Source organism: Watersipora subatra, chromosome 8 (assembly GCF_963576615.1).
Source record: "Watersipora subatra chromosome 8, tzWatSuba1.1, whole genome shotgun sequence".
Lineage (NCBI taxonomy): Eukaryota > Metazoa > Bryozoa > Gymnolaemata > Cheilostomatida > Watersiporidae > Watersipora > Watersipora subatra.
The window spans coordinates 31,218,162-31,244,330 of record NC_088715.1 but is presented as its reverse complement, the minus strand read 5'-3'; the positions used below and the strand labels follow the sequence as shown (position 1 = coordinate 31,244,330).

At 34.6% G+C, this 26,169-nt stretch overlaps 1 protein-coding gene across 1 annotated transcript; it reads right to left on the bottom strand.

Moving 5' to 3' along the window:
• Positions 1-3,886: 3,886 nt before the first annotated feature.
• Positions 3,887-4,845, bottom strand: LOC137402457 (uncharacterized). Its single transcript, XM_068088957.1, has 2 exons — positions 4,617-4,845; positions 3,887-4,032 (listed from the first exon to the last, which is right to left on the bottom strand). The coding sequence occupies exons 1-2, from the start codon at positions 4,843-4,845 to the stop codon at positions 3,887-3,889; spliced, it is 375 nt and encodes a 124-aa protein (XP_067945058.1).
• Between the last annotated feature and the right edge of the window lie 21,324 nt (positions 4,846-26,169).

Sequence of the window (26,169 nt, the reverse complement as noted above, 5' to 3'; positions counted from 1 at the left end):
ACTATTTTTATCTGCAGACATAACTGCTCAAAAGTAACTTGAATGGCAACCCAACAAGTTATTCGCTATGCCTTAAACTTTATGACCCGATCAAACTAAAACAATTTGTAAACTGGGCTACTTAAAAAGGCTTCATATGTACAATACTTTTGCCTTCAATCTATTTAAACAAGCTCTTAAAGAGCATTATAATTTTTTGCACAATAAAAAACAAAGAAATCACCACCACAGTCAAGCTAAATCCAGCATATGAGTTAACAGTGAATTATGCATGCTGTCAACAACCTGGAGTTAAAAACTAAAAACACTGATTGTAAGGATTGTGCTTAAGTGCATAAAAAGTAATCAGTATCTGTGCATGTAAATACTTGAGCAGAGTTTTGTAAAATCTGTGAGCTTCGATACGTTTAAACATGTAAGTACATTCATAAGCAGGCATAGGTCTGATAACCCATTTCCTTAGAGTTTATAAACTTCTGTAGAAGACAAATAGCCCAACTCTTAGACAAAAGAGCAACAAACACTAGCAAAATACCAAAAGGGCTAATTTGAACTTAGCAAAGATTCCCTCACATTTCTGCCTAGCTAAAAAAAGGGCATCTTATTTTGCATGCCCAAACAGCAAAAATCATGAAAATGTAATGAAAGCAAAAAAATGTCATTGCGTAATGTTTGGTAATTCAAAATGTTTGTTAATGTGGTTAGTGTTTGTAATTCAAATGTTTGGTATTCAAAAGCCACTACTTAAAACTCTTGCACCTCAACTGAGTCGGACAGCACAGGAATTAAAACTTGTCACCATCTAACTAGCTTTATGCATGTAACACAAAATGTTTAAATTTCTTAAAATGGTTAAAACTGGTGGTTACTAGTTGCGCTATCATTATTTCTATTCTATAACTAATATTATAGTACAATGGAAGGTGAAATACTAACCATATAATGTGTGTTCATTTACTACACTGTATTACTACAAGTAGTGTACAAGGAGGCACACAAACCCTCTATCTATTTTCAAAGTTTTACTGATGAATGTACTTATGTTATGCTTTACTGCCAACAATCAATAGTCTACATACCTACGTATATTACATGGACAAAATTTAAAAGGTTAAAATATTTGCGAGCAACAAAATAGTTTTTTAGACACTTAGTTACCAATAATTTAATTTCAAACTAAAAGCCTATCAAAATTATAATAATTATGATAAACTATGATTATAACTTTATATTAACGTAAAACCCTAAATTCTAATTGATTAGTGCAGATATAATTTTAAAGACTCCCAGAGTTAGAGTTGGAGTAAGATAAACATACAGTAAAATCAAAAATGAATCATATATTTAACCATCAAGTTTTGCCTTTAACCCATCCCTATGCTTTAAATAAAACATTATTTTTTTCATAAGTGATCCATTGAATAAACTATAAATTTCCCTGTCATACAGCCCACGACCAAAGTGATAATGGAAAGGAAAGGGTACTGTTAGTTGAAAAATGCAATTTTAGCGGTCAAATAGCACGGCAGTGCAATAGGAGAACTGCAATGGTAGCTGCAATGATAGCTGTAATGTACTGGGTGTTATATATTATGTACAACAAACAGCAATAATGAAAAGAAAATATTATATGTTTATATCTCTCCTTGCAATAGGAGAAATGCAATATTAAAAGTAAAAAGGCAAGCTGCTGTCTAATATACATATATATATATATATATACATATATATATATATATATATACATGTGTATATTTGAAAAATTATTGCGAAAAAAGTAAACTTTTAGTATTTGCGTTACAAATTTGTTTCGTGCGGAGCACTCATCAGACGCGATTGTACTAAAATGAAAAGCTTTACCGAATGTGCCAAAATATCAGAAATGGGCTCGCTGTGGTAATCATGTAATTCAGTGCTAAGTGTAACCGAGAAGATAACTCCTAGCATGTCTGCAATTAGAAGTCAATTCATTTCTTTTATTTAATGTGCCTATGTGTGGTTTGCATATTATGAAGTATTTTTCAAGTAAACATAATTTGCATCGTTTTGTTTTGTTTGTGTATGGTTGTGCTTGAGCTAGTATTTTCCATGTTATGTTGTATGTTGAGTTGCTTTCTTTTAACTTCCAAATGTGCTTGCTCAATTCTGTGTGGTGTTGTTTGTTTTTGTGGTTAAACGAGGCTTTATGGTTACTGTACCTAGTTTTAAATTCGGTTGAGCAAAGTCCTATGTAGGTTGCTACGTGGTTGTTTGTGTTGTTGCTTACTGTTGCTTGATATATCACATTTTTGGATCTGCATTTTCCTTCCAAAGGGCAGTTGTTCTTTTGTCTACAGTTGCAACCTTTTTCGTTGTCTTCTCTATATATATATATATATATATATATATATATAATTAGATATACTGCTGATGGGCTGTATACCATTGGTCATAGCAACCGATATCTAGAAGTTGTGTTTGTTATCTAGATTTTTGTATCCATATTTAAAGAATTATGCTGAATTAAAATTTTAAAACAGATTTTAGCTGGTGTCTTAGAAATAAATTTGAAACAATGTGCGCTTATTTCTTAATTTTGCAGATATTAAAAACGGTTGGCCAGTACCGCAGTATTGAGCACAGCCGTAGTACCATCAACAAAATATTTTAGAAAATAATAATAGTAACATATTGCACACCATTGGTCACTATATACTTCAATCTTGTAAATTTTAATAATCATTCTTATAACTAAATCTTATAAAATCGAATAATTATTCTTACAATTGAATATTGCCATAATTATATAGGTAATTTTGTAAGAATCGTTAGAACAAAATCATCGTCATTTCGTTTACTTTCACTGCTTTAGACATCAGTTGGAATACCAAAGGACTCGTTATAAATGTCCAAAATGTCAGAGTCCCGTAGAATCGGTATAAATGAGACAATAACTTTTCAGTACTTTCATGTTAATTACAGAAACCTCCGGCAATTAGACAATGCTATAGACTGGTGCAATGTGCATGCTTTTCTTTTGAAATGCGCACAACTTCATAGTTTTACTATTTGTGGCACGGCTTTATTGGCGTTTTGTTGGATGGTTTTAATTTGGATTAGAAAAGCTTGTCAAGTTTTATCGCAATTTTTGGCTAAATAAATCTGTCTATTTAGGTACAATACAATCAGATGGGTTAGTTTTAGGATATAACGTAACCTTTCAATGACTTGGTTACATATTTAAATACGTTTATATGTGTTTTGTATTGTTATTATACTTAATTGACTCAACACAAAAATTGTTAAATTTGTTGATGAGATTTTTGTGCAAGGCTTTGCGATGGCCATTCATAAATAATTTTCGTGAGTTGTGCGCACCTGTGCATTAATCATAAATCTCCCAATCAATTGCTTCGCTCGTGTTTGGTCGCGGGATTATGAATAATTTATCCAGTGTGCTCATGGCAAGGTTGAAATGTTTATTTTTATGGTTTTAAAAGTTTGGAGGACCTTGTTTCACACTTTATTTAGGTAATATACATTGCTATGACTAAGTCTAGTCAGCAGTCAAATGGGGCATGGTAAAATAAATGAATGTCTTCATGTAGTTTTCTAAAGAATTTGCAGTTTGGAGTAGTACATAAGCACACAAATCATTTGATTTGTTAAATACACTTTATTGAACACGTTGGATTTTATCAAAAAAAATTAACTAACATATAATTATAGTTATGGTTGGGTAAATATTTTGGCTGGTAGATCAATGTTAATAGGAACATTTAACCTTCTCTGCTTTTTTGGTAAAATAATGTCTTTACTCAAATAAGAAAAAAATCTTTATAACACAATTATTGAGTTTTTTGCATAGATATTAGAACAGAATGGTACAACCGAACATTGAACTACGTTAAACAACAAACATCTTCCGCATTCCATCCGCTGGATGGAATGCGGGAGATGTTATATGTTTAATGTCATGCATGGTACAGAACTGGTCAACTTCATTTGACACGAATTGTGTGCCGTTATCCGTAACAATAGTCCGAGGAAGACCTTCATGTACAAAGATCTGTCGTAGCACGCCAATTGTGTCCTTAGAAGTAGTTTTCCTACATCTAGCATAGCAACATACGAACATCGGGAATGTGCATCTACACAAACCAACCACCTCTGACCTTCAGAAGGTCCTGCATAATCCAAATGAATTTGTTCCCATGGTAGTTGGGTGGACGGCCAACTTTGGTAAGTTTTGGCTGGGTCATTAGCACAAATTTGGCAAGGTTCACAAGCTTTGATTAGCTGTTCAATGTCTGCATTGATGCTAGGCCACCATGCGTATCGACAAGCAAGCTGTTTTACTCTTTCTCTTTCTACACCCCAGTGTGATGTATGCAGCAAGTCTAACACTTTACTCTTCAGAGCCTGTGGAATGGCAACTCTGGTAGTGTTATCACGTTTCAAAAGTACAGCCTCCCCATGAACAAAAAAAGACTCCCTCATATTCCAATATCGCCGCAAATGTTCATAGCTAGCTGTAAGCTTATTGGGCCAAAGGCCATTCAGTATCCACTCTTTCACTATCTGTAGTGCTGTGTCTTTCATGGTTTCTTGTTTAACAGCCTCATTGTCAAGGGGACCATGATCGAGCTCCTCTTGTATAGTGTGTGAAACCTCAATGCTCTCCTTCTCTTCATCATGGTCAAACTTTGGGCCTGCCCCTATAGGTAACCTGGACACGCCATCTGCATTGCCGTGCTGTGCTGTAGGTTTGTCCCTGATGTCATACTGATAAGCCATCAGTGTGAGGGCCCATCTCTGCAGTCGCTGAGCTGTTAAAACGGAGATATTCTTTTCTGATGAAAACATGGCAACCAGGGGTTTATGATCAGTAATGAGCGTAAAACATCTCCCATATAGATACTGTCTAAACTTAGTCACTCCATAGATGATAGAAAGCGCTTCTTTCTCTATCTGTGAGTAATCCTTTTGGTGCACGCTCAATGTCTTTGATGCATGTTCTAGTGGTCTTTCAGCTCCATTTTGCTCTTGTAGGAGTACTGCCCCAATTCCATAGTTAGATGCGTCTGTTGCTAGAACCAGCGGTTTGCTCTGGTCAAAATGGGTAAGTTTGGTAGCCTTGATGACACTTTCTTTAAGAGCATGGAAGGCCTTGTCACACTCGTCAGTCCAGTCAAACTCGACATTTTCACGAAGAAACTTGTAGAGGGGAGCTGCTTTGATAGACAGGTCAGCAATGTATGAGCCATAGTAGTTGATCTTGCCCAAAAACGCCTGTAGCTGTTGTAAGTTCTGTGGTCACGGAAGCTGTTCAATAGCCTCTACTGCAGAATTCGAAGGAGTCTTGCCAATCTTGTCTATTATGTGACCTAGGTATTCAACAGCATTCTTAAAGAACTCACATTTCTCTCTCTGTATGCGGAGCCCATACTCCTGTAGTCTAGCTAAGAGTTTGTCGAGATTAAACCAGTGCTCACCCTCACTGCTACCAGTGACAATCAGATCATCCAAGTATGCTGCAACTCTAGATAAGTCAGCAATCATTGAGTCCATGCATCGTTGAAACTGTGCAGAGCTTGATGCCAATCCAAAACAAATCCTGTTGTAGCAAAACAAACCACATTCAGTGTTGATGACACACAACTTCTTTACATTATCATCTAACTCTAGTTGCAAGTAGGCATCTGCCAGGTCTATCTTGGAAAAGTGTACCCCGCCTCTCAACTTCTCCAGCAACTCTTCAAGGCTTGGTAATGGGTGTTGTTCAATTGATACTTGTTGGTTAAACATCTTGAAATCACCACATATATGCACTCTTCCATTTGGTTTGGAAACTGCTACTATTGGAGCAGCATAATCACTAAAGTCCACATGTTCTAAAAGACTAGCTTTAACTAATTGATCTAGCTCTTCTTTTACAGCTCGGCGTCTAGAGAATGGCACTACACGAGGTTTAGAAAAGTTTGGTGTGCTTTCTGGTTTCAAGCGTACTGGTACTTTTACCTTTTTACCTCTGCCAAGACCTGCATTAAAGACATCAGAGTACTTAGAGGAGAGTGCAGCGATTTTGTCTCTTAATCCATTAGGGTTACTTTCTGTGACAGTACAGGTAACATCACAACTACCCTGTGTCAATATAGCTAGCCCCTGCTGCGAGAGACCGAATTTGTCACTCCAATCTAGACTAACAAGGTTTGAGCCTGGTGTTGTGTTTACAACAAGTAGTTTGAGATCTTTTTTCCACATCTCTTACCTTCACACTAACTGAAAATTGTCCTTTAATCTGTAACTCACTCTGCCCATACGCTTTAAGATGGGTACTGACAGGTAAGAGGGTAGGAGGGGTGATCCAAAACTTTGGTAGCCTTGCAAATCAACTATAAAGCAAGTAGTCCCTGTGTCCCATCGAAACATTGCATCATGACCATTGACAACAGTTTTGATCCAAACCTTTCCATTGACTCGTTGGAAAAGATTATTTGAAACTGTATGTACTGAATGATAAGGTTCACTTGCATCAGTGAGCACACTTAACACAGAGTTTTCAACTGTCCTAGCAGACTGTTCTGTCTGACTTGGTACTGCTGTCTTAGCTATACAGACAGCCTCAATGTGACCTTTGACCTCACATTTCCTGCAGACAAATGCTCTGCAGGGACAATTTTTTCTGTCATAGTTAATGTAACAGCTAGGGCAAGACTTCAACATACCTGTGTTCTGTGCATTAGTTGTTGCTTTCCAATGGTTTGTTGACCTCGGCGTGATATTTGCTTGTACTGACCTGACATTTGGTTTACTGTGTCTTTAATAGCTAGAGAAGCTGTCTCCCTTTGAGAATTTTATCGGCCTCCGTTGTCTTGATGAATGCTGCAGCCTTTTTAAGAACATCATTAAGAGCGGGATCAGCATCAAGTAGACACTGGTGACGTACATCAGCATGTGGCGTCTCTTTAATGATTATGTCACAAATTTGTTCATCAACATAACTAGTGCCACAGCCTGTGCTTTTGCACGTGAAAGCACAGTGCTGTGCGAGTTCACAAAGTTCTGCAGCCCAATCAACATAGGACTGACCAGTCTTCATCTTACATTGAGAAAATTCAAATCTTGGTGCCTGAACATGTATGGTATCTGCAAAGTGTTCCTTAAGTTTCTCCGACAACTCAGTAAATGACTTGCTTGTAATATCCTCTGCGCCAAATAAGTTTGACAACAAGTCGTATGTCTCAGCTCCTACCCAAAATAGTAAACTTGCTCATTTCTGACTGTCATCTACCACCTGATACATATTAAAGTGCTGATTGAAACGTTGAATGTACTGGTTCCATTTTTCTTTACCCCTGTCCGTATGCTTCAAACTTGTGTATGGTGACAGCTACTGGTATTGATGCAGCACTATCACTCTTGGTAGCTTCAAACAAGGAGATAAACTGCTTCTGTAGATCATCATTTTGTTGCTAGAACTGTTGTTGCTGTTTCTGCATAGCATCGATCAAAGCTTTTATGTTAGGATTCATAGCATAACAATAGAAAAATTCTGGCTGTGAGTCCACAATGTTCGTTCCTGACACCAGTTGTTGTATTGTAGTTGTTGTATTGTATTATCACGATAAGTCTTGTATCACAGAAAACACAGCTAACAGGTTAGAAGCACATAAAGGAACTGACTTAATTAGCAAACCCATAGCTATGGGTTATTAGACAATTATGCGATTATAGCACAGCTAAAAGAAAGCTGACTGCACAGCTAATATGTAAAAATTTGAACTTACTTCTCTCGGCATGATGGGTCATTGCTGTAACAACTGATCTACTTCATTGATCACTGATTAATTTGAATTATTTTACGTATAGTTTATACACCAGTTATGACTACTATAGTACTAAACTTTCCTATAATAAGAGTTTGGTCTGTTTGTATGTCTGAGATTAATGTTTGATAAAAAATTGTATCGTACTGTATTCCAACCAGCTACATTCTTTTTCTTTATCCAACGCAAAAATATCTTGCTCTGACTATTCACCGTTCAAAGTAATTGCATTTATACCATAAAATCTCTTTTTAAATGCTAAAATTATTTGATTTTTATCTTTAATAAAATACCACTAAAAGACAAGGATTGAAAAATTGAACACGATAGAGCTCAAATAGAGGTTTTTTGGTAATTATTATTGTTCCAGGGCAGTATGAAACATATTTTAAATCACAACTACTCTCTGTTATATGGTTTGCCTTTTTTTACTAGTGGAGTGAGATGAAGGCAAGTTTTGTGTTCACCTCCTAAGAGTTAAGCCTAGGCAGTTACGAATACCAAAGCTCAAAATCAGTTTCCTGATAACAAACTTGTCTACATAGAGACGAGATAACAATAACAAATATTTGCCTGTGAATGAAACTCCACTCACAGGCAAAGGACCAGTGTTGTTCTTATCTTAAAAATCATTGCTTTCATTTTGAGACTTTAGATCCTGGTGCAGTGTGAGACAGTATCTTGGGAAACCTACATCTGAAAGTTAAAAGTTCAATTTCACGTGAGAATAGTTTTAACCTCCTGCTGTTTTATGCTTAACAAGTCCATAAGAACAAAAATTATTTCATAATAATAATGCTTTGGAGAGGGATCTCTTCTCAACTGATAGTCTGTTTAGCTGCTTTCATTGTGATCAACAAAACATTATCAGGTGAGGATTTCTAATCATACATTTTTTGTCTCCTGAATCTAATTTTATACAACTGTCTCTCTTTTGATGAGTAGAGAAGAGGAGTGTAGCTGGTCAACACCTTGTACAATGTTTTTTTCCAAACATTACCCAAGGCCTCAGATAGAGAGACTTGGCTCTTATTATAGTAAATATTATTACTCTGGAAACCTAGTGTGTTATGAGTGATCATCAGGTGTAATAACTATTCCTACAATCCTTCACCACTAATAATGAGCAACTGAGTGAAGCAGTTGTTACAGAAATGTCCTATCATACTGAGAGAAGTCAGTTTAAATTCTCTATAACACAATCTTTTCCTCAACTGGCGTCCATCTTCTTAGTCAATTTTTAGGAAATGAACCACAAATATACTGTTATGTTACTTGAGCTTAGACCACAGATTCACTTTTACCAGCATAGAAAATTTTTTACCCACTGAATGACTCATTTGCTGATAATAAAAGCAACAAAAATAGGTTGAGCTTCAATTCACCGATGCAGTAATTAACTGGGGGCCATGCGGATTTACTCTAGAAAATCAAACTAACTCAGGTCAAGGTTCTTCAATTAGAAATGCCTTGTAACTGGATGTACTCAAAACTGGTCTAGCATTACATAATATGTATAATATGTGAGTCATATTTTTTAATTGTTCATACTTTCTTCAATTTGGTACTTACTGATTCATTATTAACATGATATAACAGCTAATTAGCATGATATCCAGTTTGTCGGTCAAGCACTGATGCATTATAAATTATATATTGACAGTCAATTAATATGGTATGACATGATTTACAGTGGTTTACTTTTTATAGAATTCATGCGCTGAATAAATAGTTTATAGAGTGTGAATAAACAGACACAATAGTAATAAAGCTATCTATTGTCATCAGAGTTGGGAATGTTTTAGAGAATATATTTTTCAGTACACCTATTCCAACCAAATATTAGGGTTACAAGTCAGAGATGAGTCCATCTGTACCATTAAGGATGAGCTTACACAAAACTTTAGTAGATTGTATCAGAAAATATCAGTACTTTTATCATTTGCGATATTTTTTGATATTTATGTTGCTCTGACTGCCCAGATGTTTTCTAAGCTAAAGCAACAGGCGTGGTCACGATTAAATGCTCATATTTAATACTGGTGATTGTAACGTCTATAGTTGCAAAGAGACCGACAGAATAGAGAGGCTTAACGCTACAGCTTCACAGCATTAGCTGTTATCATTAATGGGAGAGACTGGCAGCCAAACAACTAGTGAGCTTCTAAGTTCGACAAGCTTTGGCAGAGATAAAGTTTTGTTGATTTTAATCTTCAAACATGCTATTGGTTTGATAATTTCAAACATCAACATCAATTGGAAATGATCAAAAATACAGATACTTTCTGATAAAATCTATTAAAATGTTGTATAACTTCATCATTAAAGATATACTTGAAGTTGATGGTTGCATATTGATTAGGAAAAAAGCCTCAAATAAATGCATGACAAATGCTTTTGAGAGTTTGATTGTTCATCTCAAATAGTGTCCAGTTATAGTTTTTAGATGTGGTAGTATTTTCAAAGTCTATGCCTTATGCTGGCATACATGTTAGACTGGTAATTTTTAGGTATTTGGTTGGCACGCAGTAGTTTTGTTTCATTTGTCAAAGATTGTTGAACACCTCATAGATAGAGAAAGTTTTATGATATGACAAATTTATTTGTTTGGCAGTGATTTTCAAAGTAGATGATTTGAAAATCACCAAACTGCAAAGATATGTTGCCTATCAAAAAACGGTATAATGTAATAATGGCGATTTATCTCATGCCTTACATTATTTTATAGTAATCAAAACTGTAGCTAAGACTCACAGGCCTTCTAATAATAGCATAGGCTAAATTAAAAAATAGCAGTAGCCTCCCTCTTCATGAAGTTTAGGTAACCAAAGCTAGTTCCGTGTTTACTTGTTTCATGAACCCTTATCAGGGATATGCTGAGCCTGTCACGTATCAAGTTTTGTAATGTTGACTAAAAATCAAAGCGGATAACATGTAAATGACTCTGAATCATGTGATCTCATTGAGTGGAAGCATCACACTGCTTCCTTGCTATCTACCCAAGAGAAACTTTATCTTTCTTTTTGATTGATTACCCGTTTGTTAACTTTTCAGTATTATCTACCTTAATGTTATTTTAGGTATTGAGTTAGGAAGGAAAGACTGTTTTAATCATTGTTTTTTATTGATTGTGAGTGTAAATCCCAAAAGTTGGTGCAATTTGTTGAAACCCAACAGCTATATTTGCCTCATCATATTTTGATAAGTATTAGCAATAGCATTCATTCAGCCATTTTATCATTAAATAGTGGTTGATTTAACGGAATCCTTTTTAATTTATAATAGTATTACACCAAGGGTCTAACGCTGCCTCTAGAAAGTAACTTTTCATGTGGTTTAATGAGTGGAATTTTCGCTAGCGACAAAATAATGGTAGAGAATTTTGAAGCGCCTGGACACTGGTCTGTGATGAGTAGACAACCTCATGGTCACTTTTCCCCTTTTTTCTCATTTGGTCACTTGTGTACTTCCTACCTAATGCTATAAACTGTGACCTGTAATACTACATAGTTTTGTGAATATATTTAAGTTAATACAAGTTTATTTTTATCATCAGCTCTTTCAATACCTAAATATTATTTTATTGTTTCATCTCTCAACGAAGAATTACTTACAAACAATTTTAGCTGAATTTATCAGTGAGTATCAGTATTCTCTAAACATTTGAGATTGCTTCTGATGTTTGAGGTGATCTGACTGCCAGAATGTTTCAATAATCAAATTGAGCTGACTTTTGTAACTTACATTCACAATCAACAAAAAAGAATGATCAAACAGTTTTATCTTCCTAAATCAATACCTAAATAACATGCAGGTAGATAATACCAAAGAGTTAACAAGCAGGTAGTTAATCACAAAGAAGAAAAATGTTTACTTTCTCTAAACCTATTGTATAACTTGCGTCCATTTTATATATTTTAAGTAAATTTCTTCAAATGCTTGTAGCTTATAAAGGTATTTCATATTCAGTCCTTGTATTTCAAGTCAGAAAATGCATTTATCACAGTAAATACATACAGTGTAGTTTGATGGTAATCTGGTCAACATACTTGGGTTTGTAATAAACTTGGTTTGTCGTGAGAAGAAACACATTAACATGAAATAAAGGATAACTCACACTCAGTGTTTGCAGTGTGTATGGGTGTATGTACATGTAAATCACAAAGCAATGGGAGTAACGAAGACTTGATATACATACATACATATATAATTGAATGGCATTCAATCTTCAAAAATATCATGAAAATATGTCTAAAGAGCTCAAAAAGCATTTTGTTTTAAGTTCATCAAATGATTTTGAGGGTTGTGGTCATTTTAGAGGCATTCTGAATTAAAAAGGGGTAACATGAACATATTGGACTGCTATGACTGCAGACAGATGCTTGCTCAAAAATCTCACTAGGCCAGAGTATGAGAAAGAGCTTTGAGTTTTTTTTTCATCAGCTATTTCTTATTTAAACAGCCCTTTTCTACCCAAAAATGTCCTGAAACCACGAAAAGTGAATCACTGAGTTGCAATAGATTAATGTATCTGATTACTAATTATAAAATCTATAATTAAGTTTTATTTTTTGTTTTTAAAATAGCACTGAACATTGCTTTGTTTTTTAGCACCACCAACAACAATCACTTCAACCTCGACTGTAATTGCAGCCAAGACAGCGCCAATATTCCAATCTATGGTCGCAATACGTCTGCCTCTACAGACATTGAAAACAGATTCGAAAGTCCTTGAGCTTTATCGACAGGCTGTGGTCCGGACGGTAAAATTTTATACATCGTTTGTTTCAGATGCATCCCTCAAGACAATTTCGAGTTAAAAAGAAATTTAAACTAGAATTATGTATTTAAAAAGTCTACAAATCATACATGGAATCGCTTCTAAAATAGACTCAGTTTACCATCATAAATTTGTGCTTATGTGCTGTAATGTCATAAAATCATCGGGTGATTCATCTAGAGAAAGCAAATACAATAGTTTTACCTTTTAAACCAATGTTATTCTATGCGCTTGTGCATCTTCAGAGGCATCATTATGCATCATGGATATACCAATTGGCTGGTTTCTGCTCTGATTTGTAAACTGGTTTGTGAACTGGTTGACATAATTCATAGTCATAATTCCAGTTGACTGGCTTGTGAACAAACGAGTCAACATGAATTGGGGAAAATAGTTTTAGCCAAAAAGTAAACTGATAGGATAAAAATATTTGCTCATTCATTGTCATCTTTGTTAGCAAATTGTTTACTAAATGTTTAATATTCTAACAAATATTGAAATAGAGCTACAGAAAATTAAACCTTGTAATCCATTTTGTGAGTTTTGAAAAGTGTCTCACATGACTGCTTTGAAAACAAAGTCAGCGGTATATATATGAAAAAATTGTTTCCTCACCCCGAATACCTCGTATGGGTGATAATTTCTGCTCTAACTCGGGTCTCCTACCAGAGACCTGGGAGTTTAAGCACTCGCCTCAAGATCATAGCAGTTGTTCCCAATAGCGCACATTTCTGAAACTCACCTGAGTTGATTGCTGTTGGTATTTGGGCAAGCCACATTTTATGCACGATGTTATTGCGCCCAGTGCCCCAATGACTACTGGGATTACAGTTGTTCTTACATTCCAGCATTTTTTAATCTCTTCTCGAAGAGGAAGCCAGTCATCTTCCCCATCATCAGGGCGTAGGTCTGTTGTAAGAGCAGCTGATTGAAACTCAGCTACCAACTTATCTGAAGTGGCCATGGAGGCTGCATACGCTTTGATGCTTTGCTCCTCTTCAGTCACTGTCTGCTTTACACTTTTGAGTCCCCTACCGCCATCTTTCCTATTGTGATACAATCTAGTAAGCTCAGATTTTGGGTGGAGTGCTCCATGCATGGTCAGCAGTTTACGAGTTGATATATCTGTTTCTTATAGGCGTTTCTTGTATTTGTTAACGGCTTTGTGACACACCTCAACTTTGTGGTTGATGTTTCATTGCCTAATCTCCAAGTACTCGTACCCTTCTTCTATATCTTTGATGGTACCATTTGGCATTTTTAGGCCATCTGTGAGCATAGAATGGTCTTTCTTAAGAATTTGCCTTCCACATTTCTCAATACCGAAAGTCATCCTAATGTCCTTGCTGTATATCTCAGGGAGGTGTATTAGCGAATCAATGTCCTTTTCTTTGTTAGCGAACAGCTTGATGTCATCCATGTAGAATAAGTGGTTTATCTTGGTTCCACTATTAAACTGGTACCCATATTGAGTCTCCTCCAGCATATTGCTTAGAGGGTTTAGGCATATGCAGAAGAGCAGCGGTGATAAGGAGTCACCTTGATAGATGCCTCGCTAAATTTTTTCACTCACCGACTTTTTGCCATTACCCTCCAGTTCCGTCTTCTGTTTGGTCATTGACATCTTGATGAATGCCACAAGAGCAGAGTGAACATTGTACAAACTGAGGCACTCAAGTATCTAACTATGGATAATTGAGTCATAGGCCTTTTTGTTGTCAATCCAAGCCATGGCAAGATTGGTTTGCCTTTTCCTGCTGTTTTGACAGACCGTCTGATCCACCAGTAACTGATGTTTGGCTCCTAGGGTGTTGCGCCCAATTTCTTTCTGAGCACTGGTCATATAGTGACTCATGTGCTCTTCCAGTTTATCTGCAACTGTTCCTGAAAGCAGTTTCTAGGTGGTGGGCAAGCACGTTATTGGTCGACAGTTCGTGGGAATTGGCCCCTGCTTTGGATCTTTTATCAGAAGTATAGTTCGTCCTTTGGTCAGCCATTCTGGATGGTCACCTTGTTCTATTAGGCATTCTATCTGCTTAGCCATTCTACTGTGAAGTGATGTCAATTTCTTTAACCAGAAGGCTTGAATCATGTCATGGGCAGGTGCTGCCCAGTTCTTCACACGCTGAACCCTGCCCTTGACGTCCACTTTGCTGACAGTGAGTCCTTGCTGAGCCACAGTGTGTTGGTGGCTCTTTTTAAGCCTCTTCAGCCAAATTGCAGTGGTGTTATGAGTAGTCCCTTTCTCCCAGATGTCCTTCCAAAACTTTGAGGTGCTGGATTGGAGAGGATCTGACATTGGCCTCCTCAGTTAACCTGTGAACTGGGAATACACTTTAGATGGATTATTGATGAACAGTTTGTTCATTCTCTTGTTATCCCTCTCTTTGGTATACCGCTTCAGTTGTGCCGAGAGTGCTACTAGCTGCTGTTTGGCAGAATCTAGAGCTTACTATATTGTGGCTTCCCTTTCTGGATGCTCTAAACTGTGGTTAGATCACGCACTGAGCTTACTTACTTACATCAGCTGCCAGGATGGAATGGCTTGAAGCCTTGTTGGCAGTGGCTTAATACCCATTTCCTCCAAGAGGACGGTTGCTGTACTGTAGACTTAGTCTCACTGATCGATCCAGTTGAGATCGACTCCAGTGCCAAGTTAATATCTTCTAACAGCTTCTTAGGTATGGCCTTGCTAACTCTTCGTAGTGGTACCGTGCTTCCATAATCATTAGCAGCTGGCATGTTGTTGATGATATTTTCTGCAGGCTCTTTCACCCTTGGGTCAAGGTCCAAGTGCATGTCTTCTTCAACCTGTGAGTCAACAGACGATTGTGTATGTGTGACAGTGTGTGTTGATATGCACACCTCGTTAGTTGAAGTAACCTGGGTGAACTGTTCCCAAATTTTATCCTCCTCAAGTTCAATATATATATATCTATTTATATATATATATATACATATATATATTTATATATATACATATATATACATATATATATGTATATATATATATATATATATATATATATATATATATATATATATATATATATATATATATATATATATATATATACTAGCTGTGCTGTCCGGCGCTGCCCGGGTAAAAACTAGTCATTGGACAGAGAATTGATTTGTGTTTAGCATATATAGAAATATTTTCCATTCTGACTTTCAAACTAGATATAAGGGAATAAGGGAAGTGTTTTGTGTAATTGAAATAAATTAGGAGAGAAAAAACCACTGTAAAGGTTTTCAAACTTTATCAAACAACTGTAACTTTTAAACTTCATGTCATGAGGACATGAATTTTTGCAGGGCGGAATCTTTTATTTAGTGGCATTAGACAATGTGTAATTTCTGAGAATACATCTAAATGTAATATATATTATATGTACATATAATATATATTGCATGTACATATTATATACATGTGATATATATTATATATATACGTAAAAAATTACATATATACAGTAAACCCTCACTTTTCCATGGGTCACCAGTGTCACCATTTTCATCAAAATCTGTAAAATAGAAACGCATTTTAAAGTATATGTAACGCAAAACTTAAAAACGAAAACACCTAAACTGCTTCATAAACATATTATCGTAATTATATATTGAATAATAAGTTAAAAAACTTAAGCTATCTGGTCCTTTAGTTTGTATTTCAGTCTCAATATTTTAAGCCAGAAAATTCACTTTTGCAGTATGTGTGTAAGTGGACCTTATCGGGTCCGAATATTCGTACTCACAATTAACTGAGTTTGCGGTGAAAACGAAGTTTTTAAAGAGTGTTATGTTTTTAGTATTTAGTTAATTTTCAATGTAATTTTAAAATTAATTTTCTGCCTTTTTTGTTTCTTAATAAACATTCTTAAGGGCGAAATACTGAAACCGTTAAAGGTGTGCGGCAAAGTAGCAAGTGATTATTTTCTTTCGTAGCTATAGATTTATCATGTATTCATGTAGATATAGATATATCATACATTTAAATATATATAGACATTGCAGACATACTTATGTTGGTTTATTGATTTTTGTTTCTTTCAAATTAAAATGATGAAAAAGAATACTTTTAACCAAGGTCCGTTTGTTGACACTTTGTTAAAACTTAAGAATGATGCTGTTTCATTTGTTCAATTTGATTAGACTTTGTGTGCATTCCAAACATTTTCAAAGAATAAACTTTATGTAAATTACTACAAAAATTACACTTGATTATGCTCATCATCACAGCTTCTAACTACTTCAATTAAAGTTTTCAAACAAACGAGCATAAAACAGAGTTGTATTCAGTTGGTGGTCTTCTTGTGCAAGTAACCATTTTCCTCATTTTTATCTCTACTCATTACAGTTTTATGTATTTATATAGAAAGATTTTGAAACAAATAATTTCATTTGTAGAAGTTTTACTGTCTGTTCTATTTATTTCATGTCCTATTTATTGCCCTTTCTCTTGTGTTCCTTAATAACATTCTAGCCAAGTTCGTCGGTTAATTCAGTTTTGCATTTTCTGTGTAGGCTACGCCATAGGTTTAGTACTTTTACTATCTAGGTCGTTCCATAGGTTGTAAAGTCTCTATCAAACTCGGCTACTAATTTTCATTAAATGTTTTTAACAAAAAAACTTTTTGGCGTTTAGCTCTTTGCATGACAAATAAAACAAGCTTCAAGTCACAATGAAAATTATGGTATAAATACAGTCATCATAACAGCTTCGAAACATTTTAACGCAAGTTTTAAAATTAACATTTCAATTTTAATCTAATCTAATTCTCATTGACTACTTTTATTCTTTTTTTTCCCAATTTCATAGATTTCATAGAATGTGACGTTTTTATTAACTTTGTGCTTCCAGCTCTCATTTAGAATTCTCAATAAATGTTTACTCTAGTTCTTTTATTCTTCCTCTGCTTGTATGATAAATAAATAACAATAATCTCATAGGAAATAATGTATTTTGTGAGTTATAATGCTAATATACTTTTATCATGTTGTTACAGTTAAAGCGGTACATTTCATCAATTTCATCTCTGTAATTTGCGGTTTTAGCAGGCTTTTAAATAAGAAAATTTTAAAACCAAACAATTTAATTTGTAGCGGTTTTACCGTACCGACCAATTTATGTCTATTTATTGCCCTTTCTCTTGCGTTATTTAATAAAAATTTAGCGAGGTCCGCCATTTAAACAGTTTACCATTGTCGTTGTTGGCTACCTCATACGTTTAGTATTTTTTTGTTATAATTTAAATTTTATTCAATGTGGGACAAATGAACTCAACAAAATGTAAATCTTTTCTCAAGTTTAGCTACAACTTTTTATTAAAAGTTATTAAAAAAAAATCTGTTGCTTTGAATTTTGTCTTTTTTTTTGTTTCAACGACAAATAAAAAGATTTCATTTTGCTATGAAACTTATCCAAAAAGATACGGTCCTCACAACAGCTTTGAAAAATTTAACTTCTAGTTTTAAAACTAACATTTTAAATTTTAAATTATGTAATTCTCATAGAACAGTCCTAAAAAAAATACATTTTTGTTTTTAGTAGTATCTTTCTCCCCAATTCATAGATTTCGTAGAGTGTGATGATTCTTTTTAAAATTGTGGTTCGAACTCCCATTTAGAATTCTCAATAAATGTTTACTTTAGTCTTTTGTTTTATTCTTCATCAAATTTTAAATTATGATCTTCTTATAGAATATAATACATTTTTCTGATGTACGTTGTTATTTTATTTTCATAATATTTGTTACAGCTGGAGCAGTACTATGGTACCTCCAACCAGACTCATAACATCACATCTGTCAGTTGCTCTTCAGTTAACCAGAGTAATGAAGACTTCAGATGTATCTTAGAGGGGATGAGAATACCAGTCAGAAGGGTTAAACGTCTGGCTGGTCTTAGCCTAGCAGACCTTCTCGATAACAATTTGAAAGACAATATTGACAAACTCGCAAGCAGCCTTACTGTGAATGTTACTGTTATTGTCATAGAAGATCACATTACCGAAAAACAGGAAGTTGTTGAAAAGACGACTACAACAACAACAACTCCATCAACAAGCTTGATGACTACTCCTACTACAACTCCAATAGGTAAATCTATTTTGGTGTGATTTTTAAACATTTGCTTCAGAGTATGTTCTAGCACCACTGTGTAAAAATGCTTTCAAGATTATTAACAGAAGTCTATAATTTGATTTGTAATTTATTAAACTGTTACTCAAGTCATTTTTACAAAAAAGAATTTTATGAGAAAGTATTCATATTTGGCTATCATCTAGGATGTTTTATTATTAGAGGTAATAATACTGCCAAGATGTTTCAAGATTAGAATAGGAAAAACTTGATTGTAGTTAAAATTCTCAAAAAAAAACGTGCCCGGACTTATCTATAAATGATGCCAGTAACCATATGTATAATTTTATATGGGATGAATATACAATCTCATTGGCATCGGGAACTTTATGTTTACCAATCATTTGAGAAAAGCATTGGGACAATTTCTAACATGAATCGCAATATAATCTGAGGCTATAATTGAAGTTTTATTTCAACAACTGTAAGCAAATCAAAATAAAATAATTAAGTGTAAATAGATATGCATAGCATTACGATTTGGATGCAATGCACTTCCTGTTTAAATTTTATATCAAAAAAGTCAAACAGGAAGTATGTCTATTGGCGTCACTTTTTCAAGCTTGTGAACCATGATAATGTTTTGCCGACTTTAATCTTGAAACATCCTGCCAGTCAGATCACATAATACAGCTAAAAACACTTCCAAGGATAGAAAACAACTGTGCTTTCTGATAGAATCTTTAACCCTGCAGAGCCCAAAGGTGTTATTAGGCGAGTGAAAATTTTTTCCTGCTGCTTTTGATTTCTTGATAGGGTAAGAAAAGAAAATTCAATTGTAATTTTTTTGAATTTTAGATTTTTAGTGACTTTTTAAAATGTGTCAATTTTAACACGTTGGGCTAAAGAGGGTTCAATTTAAAAAAATTAGTAATATATTGATGGATTTAGCAAGAATGTAACAAACAAAATTTAGTAACTATAAGTGCAGAATTAAAAAAATTGCTCAAATAAAAATATCGAAAAAGTTACGGATGATTGTCAAAGTCACATATGGAAGCGCTCGAGGCAGTTTCTTTCTTTGTTTAGACATAAACCAACATCACATTTTTCACACTGAATGTTGTTTTGCTCTTCAGTACACTGGTTGCGCTGTCCTCTTTTCTCAGTCATTATAGGCCAGTGATGATAGCTGTCCTGCTTTATGTCTTTGCATGGTGCGTTGTTGGCACGCTTACATCAAACTCCTAAAGCTGGCTCATCATCTGCGGCACCTCCAGTAGCTTCAATGAGGCTGCTGGTAACAATTGACTGAAAACAACATCTGGAGAACTTTTATTGTTTAATGCTGAGTCACTGATTATCACTGATTATCACTGATTATCACTGATTATCACTGATTATCACTGATTATCACTGATTATCACTGATTATCACTGATTATCGCTGATTATTGGATGACAATTTTATTTTCTGAAAAGTGCAAGTCAATTGGCATCAGGATGCTAGGCATATGATGATAATGCAAAATAGCTATTTTGAAAGCTAACTATAATCCAAACTTTGATTGGGTCAGCAATGAGAATTTTTATTATTCAAAGAAAGATCTCAATACAAAATCTTAGTTAGCTGCAGTCGTTGTCGAACATAAGTTCATAACTTTTATATCTGAATGTTGTAAAATGTGATTTGTGTTCGTGAATAATGCCCGTGTATTTTACTATACGAACTGCCCCCGTTTTCTCTGACTGGGAAATATACAGACTGGGAAATATCCGGACATTTAAAACGTTGAGATTTTGTAAAGTTCGGACAGATAAAATAAAGTTCTGTGTATTAAACAGCCTATATCGTATCGCACACATACTCTTATGGTACAAAATGGTATGATATGCATATACATTATATATGAAAGAGTAAAATATGCCTATACAGAAAATAGGTTATAGTGTAATTTTAACATAGATATATAAACCTAGATTGGCCAATAGAGAAAAAGCCTCTCAGACTTAAATAGCATGACGTTACGCCATTGAATTGTAACTAATGCTTTTACTACACTGTTGTTTACATTGGAGCATTTTTATTTTCAACTGCTATTATAATCAACAAAATATTAGTTAAGAAATACTTTACAAATATAAAAGTAGATAACTCAGCAAAGTGGAAAACAAAATCCATCACCTCTTAAAAACCTTTGGTATTAGGGAAATAAACTAAAAATGAACTAAATTTGGCTAGATCGAATGTTCTTATACCCGCTTTTAAGTTCTTCAGGATGCCTTCATTGTAAATGCCTCAATAGTATTGAGGTGGACTTTTCTTTGTAGCTTAACTTGCTTTCACATATTGTACAAATTACTTGGTCTTTCCCTTTCGTGAACCGCTTTGTCGTGAACTCTTAGACCACTGTCATGTTGATTATTGAAGGTTGAAAACGTTGTGAAACCTATAGTCCAAAGACTATTGTCGCATATGTAAAAATATAGTCTTTACTCAACTGGTTTTATTTTGCCTGGTCCTTCTGCGCTAGGACTATACACAACTCTATTTCAATCGCACTTAAAAAGCGATATAAAATTGCCTTCGTTTCACCATAAACCAACCCGTGTTTTTGTATAAAACGGCCCGATGGTCGAGTTGCCCGACCCGGGCACCTCTGACCCGGTTGGTCAAGACCAGATGACCTACTCCTGTCAGCTCTATTCTTAGCTTCAAAATGTGCCCTAATACACTCAAACATGGATAACTCGCCCTCGGATAGCTTATACACATGGTCAACTCAAACAGTTATGTTTGGTCTGTTCCCACGTAATGATAAATTGCTTTAGATAACTCGACCTCAACTTTCCAAAATCCAACAGGTTTTTCCCCAACGGCTACCAAAACGGTTGTTATCGCTTTAGAAAATCACTTTATTCCAAGCCATAGAGATAAACTTCAACCTTTAGTAGTTTATAGGCATCGTTATTACAATCATCGGCAAAATATTTTACTTAACGACTTTCTAAAGGTTTGCTGAAATTTGATTTTTACCAAACATCTGCTTAGCAATGGCCCTTCGGAAACAAAGAAAAGTGAGGTAACCTTCACATAAACCTCAAGAAAAATTGGCTAAATTTAACTTGGTTTAAACGCTCAAAAGAAAAATATGTCTTTTCTTCTGAGCATTTCAACAGCGATTAAGTTTTGCCAATTTTAATCTAAAAATTGTTCTGGAAATCGCATCACCACAAACAACAAACCACTCTCAACTGATAGAAAAATCTCTATACTTTTTGATAAAAATTTTTTTAACTTTACATTAGAAGCATTTTATTTGAGCCAAGCCATTTATGCTTCTGATTTATATAATAGTTTGTATATGCGCCTGCATATACTAATAAATACATGGACTTGTGACAGTGCTCTGATAACTTGGATGCTCTGATAACTCGAACACTTTCGCTCGGTCCCATGAAGTTTGAGTTATCCATGTTTGACTGTATAGCTCTTTGCTATCTCACAGCTAGGCTACTAGCATGATGATTACACTTAAACAATAGCATGATGTTTAATCTCAGTAATCTTTCCCTGGTGACAATTGGTGTTAGCCTAGAAAGGTTTTTCACCAATATATCACTACTAAGCAACACTCTCACCGCTTTCTCACTGTGGTTGCAAACCTTAATCATCACAGGCAAAGACAAAGTCAAGCCACCACGGTTCTTAACTGTGATTAAGGAATTCGTTGCTCGGTTAACATCATAGTTGGTAACATTCATGATGCTAGTGATACAATCAATTATTATACCCGTCATCTTTAGTGACAGAGATACATAGCCAGCTATAAAATAATCATTTGTCTCATTTTTGACTTAAGACATACTGGCATACTCATAACATTTAGTCAGGTTTAGTTCAGCATGATATTAGTCTGTTTACCTAGCCAGGGTCTGGCTCTTTGGGTAGGAGGGCTATTTAGCCCACTCTCCTTTCCCCCTTCTCTTTTTTCCTCTTCTTCCTTCCCACTTCTTCTTGAGAGGAGGGGAGAAAAGAGAAGGGAGGTAGGAGAGGGTAGGAAACAAAGCCCTGAGGGCTCATGATTTGTGTGCAACAATTCATAGCTTTTATAGTTTTAATCTTTGGTGGTTATCAGATATTGTCACATAATTGTTTTAGTTTACTGGATTATGTATCCAAGGAGGTTTCTATGTGAAAATAAATGTGATTTTGTTACCTTCTCCTCATTAGCTCCATTGTTAACAGCCGTGCAGTCAAGCATTAGATACAATTCAATGACGTAATGTCATGCTATTTAAGTCTGATAAGGCAACCAATGGGAATAGCTATTATTGGCCAATCTATGTTTATATATCTATGAATATGAATTTCAATAACAACAAGTACAACAAAGGGAAATTACAGTACTGCTGAAATTCACTCATGAGAGTCACATATTGTTCTTCAAACAGACGTGTTCACATCGAGCAATAACTATAACTATAAATGTTCAAACTATAAATGTTGTCAAGACTAATTAAATTTCAAGGAAGGTAAATCTGAATTAGCGATGGGTTGACTGCAGTAGAATTTTAGTGATTTGAATAACTCCCAATAAAATCCAAGTTCTATATACCGAGTTGGTTTAAGTTGGCACATTGCCATCTCTTTGATCTATTTATTATCGACCAATTAAATACTATTACTCTCAGCTATTAAATGCATGGCAGCCATTTCATGTATATTACTGATGCATCATGGGTAAATATAAGCCAATTCACATGCTGCTATAGGACTGCAATAATTGACTTCAGCATCTTATTTTCCTTTCAGTTTGCCAGTGCTGTGTTTTTGACAATTTTAGTAAATCTTTTTTGTATTTTAGCACTAAAACCCAGACGATCTTTACAGTAACTTAAATTAATTAATTTAATTAATATAAATTAATAAATAATTTAATTTAATGTTTTTGTATCCTGACATTGACAGCCGGACAATTTTTAAAGCAATTTGAATAGTAAAATTTTCTTCACCAAAACTACTAAAAGTTACTAAAACGTAAGCTGGTTTTATTCACCATTTTTCTAGACAGATATCGTTAGATTAGGTCATTTGGAGTAAAATTGTACGTTTATTGATTGCGAATTTGTGCTTTTGTTATTTGAAACCTGAAAATGCCCAGTATGAAAAATAGATTCACTTTGTAGATCCCTATAGAACTGTTAGGTGAATGGAAGACAACTCCTAAGTTCTGACTCATTCACTCATTATTTAAAAGTTCATGTAAAAATGTTTATTTATCACTGTTAATTTATAATTGTTATACGAAACTGTCTTATGACCAGCTTCATTTAACCAAATTCCATGGTTTTGGAAGCATAAAATGTAATTTTGATAATTTTCTAGGGTTTTTTTTATAACGTATTGCCTGTCTATGAACTAATGTATTTTAATTCTTAAATAATAACTGATACAACACTAAACCATTTCTGTTATCTTCTAATAGATTCATCTTGCTCCTTATGAATCTCATGTTGTTGAGTGGAAGATAATTCTTGAATTATCATTTCACTGTTAACTTTGTTAATGTTCTGGTGGTCTTCTAAAACTGTCGGAGAGTTAGCTCTATGAAATGCTGTCTCTCACTTATAGAAGGCATAAAGTGTGGAATTAATCACTGCTCTGTGAATGGTCAATGCGCTGTCTCTAACAGTAATGGGAAATTTAACATCTACTGTAAATGTAACGAAGGATTTACTGGAGATGGCATCAACTGTACAGGTAATGTCTACTTTCAGTCTTGGTGAATTACAAATTGGATAACCAATTATTATTGTTTTTCATTATTATTGTTCATTATTTCATATCAACTACTAGTTGTGAGTTGAGTTAAATTGTATATATTTACTATATAACTTCTAATTCTTAGCCTTAGATTCATACTAAAAAAATCAATGTTATCAAAGTCTGCAAAGAAATGAGACCCATTAGAGCTAAAGCGTTTTATTCCCCTTGGAATTTACACTTATAAATTGCTAGTGGAAAATCCAAGTCAGTCTGACAAGATAATGACATAGTGAAATGTGAATAGCAAGTGAAATAGACTCCAACGCTCACCTACGCAATTGGGAACTTTAGATTGTGAGTTTTTAGTAAGAAGGACATTATATTTTCTGCAACGTAAGCAATTTTTTTATGTAAGGGCACGTCCATTACTTTGTAAATGTTTGATACACTGTGTGTCATTCTTTTTCTCCAGATATTGATGAATGCCCGGTAAAAAACCAACCATGTCAAGGAACCAATGTGTCATGTGTGAACACACCGGGTAGTTACCAGTGCAAGTGTGGAAAAGGGTTTGAGAAGGATGGAGAGTTCTCCTGTAAAGGTGAGACAACTTTCTTCCCATATGTACTAATCCCAGGGGATCAGTGCCAATGTGGGTAATGAGGCAAGATGACTTGTACAAACTAGCTGGTTTTTAAATAAAATGCTTTTAACATTTATTTTCTATTTGTTAACTTGGATAATGCTGATAACGCTAATGCTATTTTGATCAGCTGATCTGATTATCTGAACAGTGTCAATGTGAAAATACTACAACCTGTTATATATCATTCCAAGCAGTTTTACAACAAATGTTAAAATGTATTTTCATATAGTATTTTATGTGTATATTTTTATCTGTATAGTTGTCTCAGTTGGTAGTTTAAGAAAACAATGACAATTATACAAAATGCAGAACTATCTAAAAGGCACCATAAGCATAGAATTTTAACATAGTTGTTGTTCTTTCCTCAGAATCTATAAAGTTTATTTAATGCTTTCAAATGTCTAAAAAGAAGCTACTTTGTCACAGTACATATCTGTTAGTCTGCAGAAATATTTTATGTTTCTACATTTTTATGCAAACACAGGTTTCCTCCGTGCCATCTGCCAGATCGCTAAAAATATTTCGTTTTGGGTCTGGATCTGCTTCTTAAAAACTAGCCTTTGAAAAAATCACCTGCAAGCTGATTGAAAATGAAAGAAATCTCAGGCATCACAGAGCTTAATGATGAAGTTGCACAAAATTTTAGTATATTTTATTAGAAATTATTGGTATTTTTATATCATTTCCAATCAGGGTTGATGTTTGAAATTATCTGACCGCCAGGGTGCTTCAAGATTGAAATCGACAAAACTTCATCAGAGTCAAAACGCTCAAAGGAGTAATACGTGGGAAATGACATCACTAGTTTCTATCGTTGCTATAGTTAGATAGTTAATACCGGGTATCGCCTTCAAGTTGCAGTGTAACACGTCTCTTTTCTGTCTGTCTCTTGGTAACTATAAGCACCATAATCACACTTTCGCTTGATCTGTGGATTTTATCCCTGATCAAGCTTTTGCTGATGTTAATCTTAAAACATTCTGACAGTCAAATAGCTTCAAACATCAAAAATTATAGAAAACTATAAAAGAGTTAATAAAAAAAAATTTCTGATAAAATGACAGCAATGACAGAAAGATACCG